The 14,245-nt window shown below is 36.3% G+C and overlaps 1 protein-coding gene and 1 pseudogene across 2 annotated transcripts; both read right to left on the minus strand.

The window, feature by feature from the left end:
- On the minus strand, positions 1-1,033 carry LOC117697997 (olfactory receptor 51V1-like). The gene has a single exon (XM_034489392.2). The coding sequence runs from the start codon at positions 1,021-1,023 to the stop codon at positions 85-87; it is 939 nt and encodes a 312-aa protein (XP_034345283.1). The 5' UTR covers positions 1,024-1,033; the 3' UTR covers positions 1-84.
- An 8,543-nt stretch (positions 1,034-9,576) lies between these two features.
- LOC117697275 (olfactory receptor 52P1-like) lies at positions 9,577-14,245 on the minus strand (annotated as a pseudogene). The gene is made up of 3 exons (XR_013103791.1): positions 14,068-14,245; positions 11,877-11,957; positions 9,577-10,709 (listed from the first exon to the last, which is right to left on the minus strand). The product of XR_013103791.1 is annotated as an olfactory receptor 52P1-like (transcript).

The following is a 14,245-nucleotide window of genomic DNA, read 5'->3' on the forward strand; positions in this document are numbered from 1 at the left end:
AAAAAAAAAAAAAAAAAAAAAAAAAAAAAAAAAAAAAGAAAGAAAGAAAGAAAGAGAAGTCACTGTGGACCTGAGGACTTAGGTTCAATTCAAGGAAAACAATCTCTGGATTCTCACTCGTATCTGTTGAGTCTTAATACTGTATATAATGGGGTTCATCAAGGGAGGGAAGAGGATGTAAATGTTGCCCATGAGGACATGAACCAGCGGAGAGAGATGCTTCCCAAAGCGGTGAACCACGGTCAGACCAATAATGGGGATGTAGAAAACCAAAACAGTAGAGATGTGAGATACACATGTTTGCAAAGACTTAATTCTCTCTTCCCGGGATGCAATGGATAGAACTGTGTGCAGGATCGTCACGTAGGAGGCAAGAATGAGCACTGCATCCAGCAACAGGGTGCAAATCACCAGAGCCAGAGCATAGAAACTGTTAAAGCGGATATCTGAACATGCCATTCGAATCAAGTCTTGGTGCAGGCAGAAAGAGTGGGAGAGGAAATGAGGTCTGCAGTAATTTAAGAACTTCAGGCGGATGATAGCTGGAGGAATGAGCATAGAACTCCTACACAAGATGGCCACTCCGATTTTCATGATTCTCTCATTGGTTAAGATGGAGGAATAGCGTAGAGGGTTGCAAATGGCAATGTAGCGGTCAAAGGACATGGCTAGGAGGACAGAGGACTCCATGCAGGACAAACCGTGAATGAAGTAAGACTGTGCAATGCAGGCATCAAGGCTGATCTCTTGAAGGAAGCCCCAAAGGATGCCCAGCACCGTGTGCACCGTGGACAGCCCCATGCACAAGTCTGTGAGGGCTAACATGGCCAGGAAATAGAACATGGGCTGGTGCAGGCTTGGCTCTGTTCGGATCACATGAAGCACCATGCAGTTTCCCAGGAACACCATTGCATAGATGGCTGAGAAAGGAATGGCAAACAAGATGTAGTAGACTTCCAGGCCAGGAAATCCAGTGAGAACAAATCTAGAGGTACTTAAGTTTGACATCAAGAAAATAGACATAGAAACCTGATATTGGTTGTGTATCATCGTGGAAACGTCTTGTCTAGACAGAGTTTTATATTGAAACAACACTGTGTATGGACTCAGGAGATTTGGATTGTCTACAGAACTTCTGAGAGTCTGTTCTAAGGGACAACACTGATTGCTCACAGGCACAAATTGCTGTTCTGATTGGTACACCCCTCAGGAGACTGTGAAATGAATGGGGAATTTTCCTCTTTGGTACTTTAGAGAAACATTTTACTCCCTTCAATTCTTAAAATAATCCCTATGGAAATAGACCAGTTGAAGTAACACACCTGGTTTTATTGGTTAATTATTTTATTTACTTTCATTCCAAATGGTGCACCCTCTCAAGTTCTTCTCCCATTTCCCTGACACATGTTTTTTAGAATATGAACTACAAGAGGAAAGAAACAAAGCAAAACTAGCAGAATCTGAATGTTTTGGTGGTCATTACAGTGTTTACTCTTGTGTGACTTATTCATCTATACGAATTATACTTTGTATTTCTTTCTAATCTATGGGAGATGTAAGTCTTTCAACAAAATCATAGTATTGTTAATTTTTGTGTCCTCACTTGTAGCATAAAATAATTGGCACTGATTTTAAATTAAGTGGTTCTGAAAATACATAGTATTATCTAATCTCTGTAATGTCTGTTTTGAATAAATTGGACATTTGAGAATGTGGTATATGTTGAATGGTGTAACAGTAATAAATAAAGCATATGTAGACCTTACTTTTTATACATCCACCACAGTATCTCTGAGAAATTCCCATTAATGAAATAGTTTTTAAAAAAAAAAAAAAACATTAAGCCAATCCAATCTATCACCAACACTGACTACCTAACCATGAATTGAAACAATCACAAAAATAGACATGAGGAACGTTGAGGGGCCCTCAACCCTACACAAAGAACTACAGACCATTAAAAATTGCTTAGAACAGGAAAAATAGTCCTCCTCAGAGAGGAGCATACCAATGGTAAATCAATACCAGATCATCAGAATTAAAACATAAAAACAACCAATATTAAATATCCCAAGAAAGGTTTACTTCTATGATTAGAAATATATACAAGCATATATGTATGTAAATATGTTAAATTCATCCATCAATTTGATAAAATGAAGCAGGGTTATTTGAGAGGTATTACATAGATTAAAAAAGTAAGAGTAAATAATTTAATTATATTATAATATCAAAAATTGAAAGAAATAATATTATAAACAACACATAAGAATGTGGAATAATATTCTAACAAGTATTAGAAGAACAAGAATATCAATGAATACTAATGAATTAATACAACTATACCTTAAATTAATGTTCATAATCACAAACTTATAAATAACTATACTATTCACTGAAGAAAAGCAGGATCCCAACTACTGAGAGGTTTTACTGTGAGCATAATCTGTATTAATTGCTTCTATGACTTTGGCTTTAACATCACATAAATTGTCCTTGTTTTCATATCAGATGTATAATTGTAATCACAAATGTATCTCTATGAGTATCTTTATTTCTTATTTGATAGAAGCTATATTTAGGATTACCAAAGGCATTCAATTTGTTTTTACAGTGCCTTTTCTTATCTAATTCAAAATCATATTTAATGGCTGTAACTTAATTTTAAAAGAAATTCCATAAATAGTTAAAAAGGAAGTTTGGGCAGAATGTAGCTCAGGAGTAGAATACAAATTTACTGTGTGCCATGGATCAGTACCCAGCACTAACATCAAGATAAAAAGGAAAAACATTTCCTCATAGCTTTGGTTCAAAGCAGTTAGTGGATTTTATATTTCTGAATTCTTCAGAATTGCTTAAAATTCTCTCTCTCTCTCTCTCTCTCTCTCTCTCTCTCTCTCTCTCTCTCTCTGTGTGTGTGTGTGTGTGTGTGCGTGTGCGCACGCGCGCGTGAATGTCTGTCTGTCAGTCTGTCTTGCTTTTCTAGTGTAGAATATATGGGAGGAATTAAAAGAAGGAAAACATAACAAAAATATTTTCATGACAAGGATTTTTATTGAGCACAAAACATAACTAGTAAAAATTACACAAAATAAAAGGTAAATTTCAAAAAAAGAAAATATCAGTTCCCTAGGCTGACAAGATTAGTAAGTAGGGTAAGCAAATGTGGGCCACGCTTGCCAATCAGAGTGTGAATCGTGGGTCTCATGTTGAAAAAAACAGGCTCCCAAATGATAGTCTCTGTCTGTCCCATGAGCTGTGACACACACACACACACACACACACACACACACCAATAAATAAGTGTTAACATTTAATTGAGTTTATTAATATACTGTGTTTACTTTAACAATTTATATCCTATTATTATTGGGTAGAGTGCTTGATAAATATAAATTAGCTTTGTTGGCTAATTGTGTACCTCAAAAATACCATATGATTGTTGATAATCTGGCTGCTTGTTCTCATGAGTGCTGAGAAAGCAGTAATAAAATCATCCCCATACCTGTGGCTCCTTCCATTTCTTTTCTCTGGTAGCACCACTTTTAGAGATTTTCTTTAAGGAAAGTAGTTGTTTGAATTGTAATGAATTTGTCCCTACTTCATTGTGAAATCTCACATTAACCCTGTCATAATTCTTTTAAAATCCATAATTTAAAAATCCATTTTAAGACGGGCGGTGGTGGCGCACGCCTTTAATCCCAGCACTTGGGAGGCAGAGACAGGCAGATTTCTGAGTTTGAGTCCAGCCTGGTCTACAAAGTGAGTTCCAGGACAGCCAGGACTACACAGAGAAACCCTGTCTCAAACAAACAAACAAACAAAAAAAAAAAAAAAAAAATCTATCTTACCCTAAATACAGCCATTCTGAGTTGTTTGCTGTTGGTGTTGCCTTTAGGTGTAGAGAGGTGAAAACATTTTCTTTTTACCTCAATATAACCACATGTGTGCTTTTGCTAATAAAGTATATTTCTTCTAACCAAAATAGAGTTGAGTTTGTTTTCAATAGTTTATAAACTGTCAATAGTTGTGGTCATTGGCTTGGTCCTTTTTGCTGGGCAGACTCCTAGATGGTCTGCTCCCCTGAAGACACCATATTCCTAGAGGAACCACTGTACTCAGAGCAATGGGTAAGAACGCTATGCCCCAGAGCTGTAGCTCGGAGCCTGGGCCACTCAGGACCCATCACCCACCAAAACCCCACCCTCCCTAGTACCACTTCCATTCCACCCCTTGCTTTTTCCTTTTTACTGGGGCAGACTCCTAGCTGGTCTGCCCCTGTGAAGACATCATATCCTAACCCAACCTAGAGGAACCACTGTACTCAGAGAAAAGAGAAAGAACCCTCCCGAAAACTGAAAGTCCCAGAGCTGCTGCTGGGAGCTTGAGTCACTCAGGACTCATCAATGACCAAAACCCCACACTCCCTCCACCCCGCAAATACCACTCTCCTTTTTCCCCCTCTGCTTGGTCCTTGTTGCTGAGGCCAACTACAGGCCGGTCTGCTCCTGTGAAGACACCATATCCTGATAGATCCTGAAGGAATCACTGTACACAGAGCAGCAGAAAATCCCCTTTACTCAGAGCAGTTGAGGGTGCTGGACTCCCAGGAGCTCTAACACACCCAGGATCATAGGATTTCAGGATCCCCAAGGCAGCCTGAATCCCAGAAGCGCTTCCACCAAGCATCTCAGAATCTCAGGATCACAGCTTCACAGAGACAGCTGGACTCTGAAGAGTTCTGACACAAGAAAGATAACCGGAGAAACAGGCTCTAGTCAGAGACAGTGAATGTAGGTAGCACTAGAGATAAAAAAAAAAAAATGGCAAAAGGCAAGCACAAGAACATAAGCAAGAGAAACCAAGTTTACCTGATATCATCACTACCCAGTTCTCCACCATAGCAAGTCCTGGACACCCCATCACACCAGAAAAGCGGGATTCAGATTTAAAATCACTTCTCATGAGGATGATAGAGGACTTTAAGAAGGACATAAATAACTCCCTTAAAGAAATACAGGAAAACATAGGTAAAGAGGTAGAAGCCCTTAAAGAGGAAAAACAAAAATCCCTTAAAGAAATCGAAGATCTCAGAAGATAGAAAGATCTCCCATGCTCATAAATTGTCAGGATTAATATAGTAAAAATGGCCATCTTACCAAAAGCAGTCTACAGATTCAATGCAATCCCCATCAAAATTCCAAATCAATTCTTAATAGAGATAAAAGAGCAATTTGCAAATTCATTTGGAATAACAAAATACCCAGGAACTATTCTCAACAATAAAAGAACTTCTGGGGGAATCACCATCCCTGACCTCAAGCTGTACTACTGAGCAATAGTGATAAAAACTGCATGGTATTGGTACAGAGACAGGCAGGAAGATCAATGGAATAGAACTGAAGAAATAGAAATGAACCCACTCACCTATGGTCACTTGATCTTTGATAAAGGAGCTAAAACCTTCCAGTGCAAAACGGACAGCATTTTCAACAAATGATGCTGTTTCAACTGGATGTCAGCATGTAGAAGTATCTAAATCAATCAATTTCTTTTCTTTTTATTCTTGGATATTATATTTACATTACATATGTTATTTCCTTTTCCTATTCCCACCAACCCAGAACCCCCTATATCATCCCCTCTCCTCCTGCCTCTATGAGAATGTGCCTCCAACCACCCACTCCCACCTCCCAGCCCTTGAATCTCTTTGTACGAAGCTGAAGTCCAAGTGGATAAAGGACCTTCCCATAAAACCAGATACACTGAAACTAGTAGAAGAGAAAGTGGGGAAGCTCCTTGAATACATGGGCACCTGGGAAAAGTTCCTGAACAGAACACCAATGGCTTATGCTCTAAGATCAAGAATTGACAAATGGGACTTCATAAAATTGCAAAACTTCTATAAGGCAAAGGACACTGTCAATAGGGCAAAACAGTAATCAACTGATTGGGAAAAATTTTTTACCAATCCTACATCCAATGAAGGGCTAATAACCAGTGTATACAAATAACTCAAAAAAATACACTCTAGACAACCAAATAACCTTATTAAAAATGGGGTAGAGAGCTAAACAAAAAATTCTCAACTGAGGAAACTCAAATGGCTGAGATGCACTTAAAGAAGTGTTCAACATCCTTAGTCATCAGGGAAATGCAAATCAAAACAACCCTGAGATTCCACCTCACACCAGTCAGAATGGCTAATATCAAAACTCAGGTGATAGAAGATGCTGGTGAGGATGTGGAGAAAGAGGAACACTCCTCCATTGTTGGTGGGATTGCAAGCTGGTACAACCACTCTGGAAATCAGTATGGTGGTTCCTCAGAAAATTGGACATAGTATTACCTGAGGGCCCAGCTATACCACTCCTGGGCATATACCCAGAAGGAGCTCAAACATATAACAAGGACAATGCTCCACTATGTTTGTTGCAGCCTTATTTATGATAACCAGAAGCTGGAAAGAACCCAGACGTCATTCACCAGAGGAATGGATACAAAAAATGTGGTACATTTACTCCAACTGTATATGTGAGGGAGGATGGCTTTGTTGGACATAAGTGGGGAGGAAGCTTTTGGTCCCATGAAGGCTGAATGCCACAATGTGGGGGAATTTGAGGGCAGGGAGGTGGGAGGGAGGGAGTGGGTAGGGGCACATTCTCATAGAAGCAGGAGGAGGGGGGATGGGATAGGGGCTTTCTGTGGTGGGAATTGGGAAAGGGGATAACATCTGAAATATAAGTAAAATATCTAGTAAAAAATCAATTTCAAAAAACAAAAAAAAATATTTGTGGTCATAAATATAATTGCTTTACAAATTCTTATTTCTGTTGTGTTTCAATATGTTCTATTTTTGTTCTCCTTTCTTGCTTTAGTAAGCTGTTACCCAATTTTTTAGCTTATAAATTATAACTTTGTTGCTTAATGTTATTAGCCTGCATTATATGTATATATATTCAAGTTCCCAGTCTTCCATTAATTTATATTATGATGCATCCAAAGTAGTAGTCTCTCATTTCTCTTTTCAAGACCTCTTTCTGTACTTTGTAGGTGAGTTTACATTATAAATTACAAGATAATTATATTATTTACAACTCAACATTTAATTGAGCATTTAGGGAGTTCAAATAAAAATAAAATGATGAAAGAAAATATAAACTATTATTAACGATTGAACTTGGAATCTTGATTATTATAGCTAAGTTTTTCTCCGCAGCTATTTCTCCTGCTTTGTTCTTTTTAGATGATTTAAATGTTAGTGTGTATGTATATGCATGCTTCTGTGTGTAATTGTGTGCCCATGTGTATCACAGGACATAAGAGGATGTTTGGTTTCTTCCCTTTTCTACTCCTTTGTTTAAGACAGGATCTCTTGCTGCTTAAGAGTGTATGCATCAAGCTCTCAGGACTATAAGACTCTAAAGATTCTCGTCTGTTCATCTCTTATTCCTCTGTAGACATACTTGAATCAGATACACATGAACTGACATGTTCATACTTTAGCAAAAACTTTTACCTATGTACCCATATCCCCATGCCCTCTACATTTTACATTAATTTTTATTTCATTGAGAACTCATACAATGTATTTTGATCATATTTACTTCCTTACCACAACTCCTCACAGATTCATAGTCACCCAATTAATTCCCTTTTCATTTTAAACCCATTGGGTACAGTTTGTGGTATGCATATACTCTTAGATATATGGCCTTCCACCAGAGCATGGTCACCCTTCTTAGGACCAAACCATTATGAAGACTGACTCTTTTTCTCTTGAAGCTATTAATTGCCAATCACTCCTTACCGAGGAATTAATGAACATTTCAAAATAATAATTGATTATCAATTATCTCTTTCCTTAAACATTTAGATTGATTCATTTTGCTTTATATATGAATATTTTGCCTGCATGTATGTTACCATGTGTGCATAATGCCCTCAGAATTCCAATGAGAGTATCAGATTCCCTGGCATCGAAATTACTAATGGTTGTGTGCCACTATGTTGGAACTCGAACCTGGATCCTCAGCAAGATCAACAAGTGCTCTTAACTGCTAAGTCCATAATTCATCCAGACTTTTAACTGTTTATTGAGAAAAGTTTTCACTCATTTGCCCAGGCTGCCCTTTGAACACACTATGTAGCCCAAACAAATCTTGGACTTGTAAACTTCCTATCACATACTCCCAAATAGATACATGATGGGTCCCAATTTCATAGGTTATTTTATGCTACATTTACCATATATTATTTTTAAATTGTTCTATTATTTTCAAATTAGCATGTACATCTGATTTGAATTAATTGCTATAATGCAAAATTGTAGAGCATTTGTCTAAGCAACATCTGCCTCAGACATTATCAAGTTGTTTTGAAGGGAAAGCAGAATTTCTTTCATTGCTTATTTTTACCATGGTGATTCACAAAACCTTTGATTTGGAAAAATGGGAATCATTTAAGAGACAAAGTATTGAGTTTAATGATAAATGCACAAAATGTGTATCCTTCTCTACTAGGACACACATGCTGTTCATTTTATGTTTCACAAAAACATTTAAAAATAAGACTGGAGTTTTCAGAAACAAAGTGGGTTCTTCCAATAGACAACACAACTTTCATTGAATTTATATACTCTGAAAATATACTTGTCTTTTCAGCTATATTTAGATAATTCTTTCTTACCTGTGGGTGTCCTGAGAGTTGAATAATTACTACCACATTTGAAACATGTTACTATATACTAATTTATTAATTTTCCCTTTCTTTTTGTGTTTTAGGAATTTTTGCACATTTTTAACATTTAGCATTTGAATACCATTTGTAAGCTTTAAAATATTTAATGGTTGCCCTGGTGTTTTTAACATACAGATAAAAATCACTAAGTCTATAGTCATATACCACCACACTGTAACACAGGAGGTACTATAAGATGGAGGTCCTCTCTCTCATCTTTTACAACATTGATGATATTCATCCTTCATATCCATATCTTATTACTTATATCTTATGACTAGGACTGCATTGAATGGTGTGTTACACTCTAAATTAAGTAGTAAAATCAAACCTTATTCTGGATTAGCCTATTTTTATTTTATTTGTAACTAAACCTGGCTCCATGCTTTTGAAATGTACAGTTTCTTATGTTGGAAAACTGTTTATATCATTTATCCAGAAAACATTCAGCTTCAGATCTTCCTGTCTCATGTCGTTTCAAGTTAACTATGACTTTTTTTTGTATTTCTTATCCCTATGTTTTGTGGTAGCAATTTAAACCATTTCTTTTTTCTGGTAAAATAAAGAACATCATTCATTAGCTTTAGAAATTTTTCAAATTGAAATTTTAGGGTTAAGGATAGGAGTAATGATTTCAGTGCTGTGTATATTTTGGCAGGAAAGTTCTCATTAGAGAACTGAATATTCCAATAGAGAAGTTTAGATATAGAGATAATATGGAAAGTATATAGTTCTAAATCAATTTAAGCTAAAATTGTGAAACTTGTTAAATTTTTGAAATACATTATACAATTCTATAAATATTTTTATATAAAATAAAGTTGAGAATACAGCAGCATATTATATCATAAAATATATCCTTTAGAAATATTAGTTTAAAAAACAAAAATTTGAAAACAGAATTATTGCTAATGTACTCTGGCTGCACAAATCATAATCTGCTAAATTAAAGTTTTTTGTAATTTTTACTTTTCATTAAATCTCTTGTATGTAAAGAAAAGATCTATCACTCGATCATGAATCTGTTTGGTCTTGACACCATACACCACTGGATTAACTGCACAAGGTACTAAAAGGTAAACGCTTGCAAAAATGATGTGAACACTTGGAGGTACCTTCTTACCAATTCGGTGAGATAGGAAGCTAAACAGTGCAGGTGTATAAGAGACAAGGTTAGTGCAGACATGTGCAGCACAGGTGCCCAGGGCTTTAGAGCGGGCATTCTGTGAAGAGAGCCTAAACACTGACTGGAGAATTTTTATATAAGATGTTGCTATGAGTCCTAGGTCCACTGTTATCACTGAAAGGGCTACTGAGATTCCATATGCTCTGTTAATGAGAGTGTTGGCACTTGCCAACTTCACCACAGCCATGTGCTCACAGTAGACATGAGGAATGACATATTTTGTATAGTAAGGCAGCCTCTTAATGAGAAGAGGGCATGGCAAAACCATGAGCATACCTCTCATCAGGCCAACTAGTCCTAGTTTAGTTACCAAAGATGTTGTCAGGATTGATACATAATGAAGAGGGATACAAATGGCCACAAAGCGATCAAATGCCATAGCAACTAGGATGGCAGACTCCATGATGCACAGTGTGTGGATAAAATACATTTAAGTTAGACAGGCATCAATGTCAATCCAATGTGCATCAAACCAAAAGATGCCAAGCATCTTCAGAGCTGCAGAAGAGGCAAGACACATGTCATTTGTTGCCAGCATGCAAAGGAAGAAATACATAGGCTGGTGGAGACTTGGCTCGAGCTTGATAGTAGCAAGAATTAGGCTGTTTCCCAGCAGTGTCAGGACAAACAGGAGACAAACAGGGACGCCAATCCAACAGTGAACATTTTCCAATCCAGGTATGCCAACCAGGAAAAAAGATGCAATGTGTTGATGAGTAACATTGCCTACCATGTTAAAATCCAACTTGCTGTATATTTGGTAGAAAATACCCACGGTAATATTCTATAAACAGAAAATAACACTGTAAATTATTCCATGGTACAGGTTCACTTGAAAACACTTTCCAAGAAGGGCTGACTCAACCAAACTTCTGAAAATACTAAAATAAATAGATTTATGCTTTAAGGTTTGGCATTTCATCCTGAAAAGGAAATATATTGCTTCCTTATTTTTTTTTTTCTGAGCATGAAAGCTTACTTTAGTCATTCTCCTTGTATAGTACTAAATCTGTAGTAAGATAGTGTATATCATTGTTGTTGCTGGTTATTTTCTTCTCAAGAAACAAAATCAAATTCAGGAATGATATGAAAATACTCTCATATGCCAATTATTTAATGGATATAAGAATATTCTATCATTTTAAAATAATAATTTTGTCCTGAGTATAATTAAACATTTAGTTATTCTATTTTTCCAATCTGTTTTATACCATTTTAATTACATGCAAGTATTAAGGTCAGTTTTAGAATGAGGAGCTAACAATACAGTAGATGCAAATAGTCAAGGAATAAGCAAGATAATAAACACAAATAGTCGAAGAACAAGCAAGGCAATAAACAAAGTCCCGTAAACACTCCCATGATCACTGTTTTTAATGGCTTATTAGGAAGACCAAAATATCTCATCCTACTTCCCTGTCCTAGCCCAAAGTCATTTTCATGCCTGAAGCCTATTTCTTTGTTCTAGTCTAAGATTTAGCTTCCTGCCTGAAATTATTTCTTTATACCAGCCTAATGTCAGATTCCTGCCTGAAACCCACTTCCTTGTCCTTGGCCAATGTCAGATTCCTGCAAAGAAGCCCCCAAAGCTCTCCACATCTCCCCATTTTATTTCATTGACAAGACTGAGTCTGTCCTAGGTCATTCTGACAAGAATACCTTCCAGACCCGTCATGGAATATGAATTATCAAAAGCAATTCTGTCTTTGGTTGGTAAGGCTCTGTGTAGAATCTTGAGCATCCTTGGATTGTCAGCCTGTTAAATTAATAACTCTGTCTTGGGATCCATTTTCAGTTTCAAGCCATGTACTTTGGCTGCTAACATATTGATGTTAAAAACAAGCTTTAACACAATGGGCAGAAATGAAAGTATTCCTGGGGGAGGGGGGGAGGCTAGCATGTCAAGCTATATATGCCATTCTTGAAGCTTGACCAAAATGGAAATACTGACCTCAGGCCATGGATAATGTTATCAGCAGGATCTGCAGCGTCAAAGCTCAGGAAAGCAGCATTCTTGAAATTCATAATCTCACTATGCAAAGTTAAAACATCCAGAGAGGTGTTAGAATTAAGCGAAATATTCTGCAAGTGTCTTTAAACTTTTTCCTAATTATAATGATTATCGTTGTAAATTTTAGAAGTAACACAAATCTACTGGTATTTGGCATGACACTCAAGATGGCTCCTTACTCTTAAACTCTGAACCTCCTTCCAGGACTTTGAGCATCAATCCATTGTTCCAAACATCTACCTAAATCCTCTTATTTACTCAACATATTAATAACATTTTTTTTGCTGAATGATTAACAAAAATAGCTGTCTTAGGATCTGATAAAAACAAAGAATATAAATCATAGACATAAATCCTTTATCATTCTTAAAAATAAACTAGAGCACATTTCATACTGCCAACAGGAAAATCACACATATTTCATCTCAAAATTCTGTGACTCTTTGGTATGATATTAAAAAAAAAAAAATCCCTTGAGCAGAAGAGGTTGACAGAAAGGGGCTTCAAATACAAATGAGGAAAGCAAAGGCAAGTCGGTCATTTCAGAGTTGCTTTTCCTGAAGGTGGCAACAGAGACACAAATCAATGGAATAAACACTGTGTATCTACCATCAGTTAGAGACTACCTTACTTATGTAAGGATCCTGTCACTTGAAACTGTCCTTTTTGAAAAATTTCATAAATTGTTTAAAAAACCAATATTTTATTATTATTTCTATTTGCCAAGATTAAGTCTTTAAAGAGAAGGGCTTGTTAACAGGTGAATACATGCACACAAAATGAAGAAATAAAAAGAATACACGGTAAAACATTGTTTCATGTAACCTATGATATAGAAATATACTCTTGGCAAGCCACAGCTCTGTAGGCTGAGCCCTTCTCTTAATGCAGCATTCTTCCCTTCCTGGTGGTGAGAAGACTGAAATACTCACCAAGTCAGGGTTTTCGTATTAGCAGCAAGCCTAGAATCTAGGATTTCTCCTCTCACTGTATCTTTCAGTGTTTACAATTATCCTGAATTATTCTTGTTGGAGTCTAGCTTTAATCTAGCACCAAAATCTTGGACCATCATTTGCACCCTTCATGACACAATTTTATACCAATCTTACTCAGCAAATTCTTTCTTGCCATAAAGTTTAAATAAGACTTTGGAAGAGAAAAAATATTTTTTCTTACTTATCACCAAAAACTGCTATTCTGGGGTGATACAAATATATTTTTAAAACATTCTTAATAAAAAACCAAAATTGTTTCTCTTACTGAGAGAAAATTATAGCTTAAATTTTTACCAGCAAGCTGTAACTTAGAGTTGAAATTACTGTGCACAATTAAAGATTATAGCTTTAAGGATAATAAATTAAGGCAAAATATGAACATTAAACCTTCAGTGACAGAGGGCTTTATGTATTTACCAAACATCTGCTAATTGTAAGACTTTTTTTGGAAGAGACATTAAGCAAAGTTCTGTTCTTGATCTGATTCTGAAAAAATTAACCTTATAAAAGATTGCGTATGTCTTTGGTCCATAGATAACCTCTCTCACCCAGGCTCACTTTGTACGGAACACCTTGCAGTATAGTCTTCAACACACAAGCAGTTGTAAGGACTACTCTGACCCCTAACGTCTGGCGACAGAATTTTCATCTTTCTAAACTTAGAAAATACTGATTCTTTCATAGAGCCTGAGCAGTGACATTATTTGTTTCTGAATCCTTGGGCACAGTCCATTGCCTAGTACTCTCGCCTTGAGAGCCCATGACTCACATAAAAGACTGTGGAACTTTGATGCACAGTCCATTTTAGACTGCCCATTTTATCTTAATGTGTTATGATAACACACATGATGAATCTCTAAACTGGATTTATTTTAATGCCAACACATCATCAATCATAGCTAACTTTGTGATTCTGCAAGTGTTTTCAACTTTGTGTCAGGTGTTATTCTCTCATCAATAATTAACTACAAAAGGAATTTATAAAATTTCAATAAAGGTGCAATAAGTTCTTACAGAGCAGAAGTTCTATCATCTTCAGCCTCAGAAGCGTTGGAAAAAGAATTTCCACTTTGTGTCTGAACCACCTGTCTTTCCACAAATACAATTTACTCAAAGATATTTCAATCTTTACTCACTTCACTTTTCTCTGTAAACTGGGTTGGGTCCACATAATTTCTACACTCATTTACACAAATAGATATTCTCCTGCAACAAAATTGTCAAAATCCATCCTCAAGCAGTAAAACATTCCATAATATTTGTGTCCTCACTACAAAATCAAATTAATCAAATTCCCAATTCTTAACTCTAGAA

This window comes from Arvicanthis niloticus, chromosome 1 (genome assembly GCF_011762505.2).
Source record: "Arvicanthis niloticus isolate mArvNil1 chromosome 1, mArvNil1.pat.X, whole genome shotgun sequence".
Taxonomy (NCBI): domain Eukaryota; kingdom Metazoa; phylum Chordata; class Mammalia; order Rodentia; family Muridae; genus Arvicanthis; species Arvicanthis niloticus.

What these genes read in the sequence shown, in the direction of transcription:
- LOC117697997 (XM_034489392.2), bottom strand. Translation starts at nt 1,023, where the DNA reads ATGTCTATTTTCTTGATGTCAAACTTAAGTACCTCTAGATTTGTTCTC.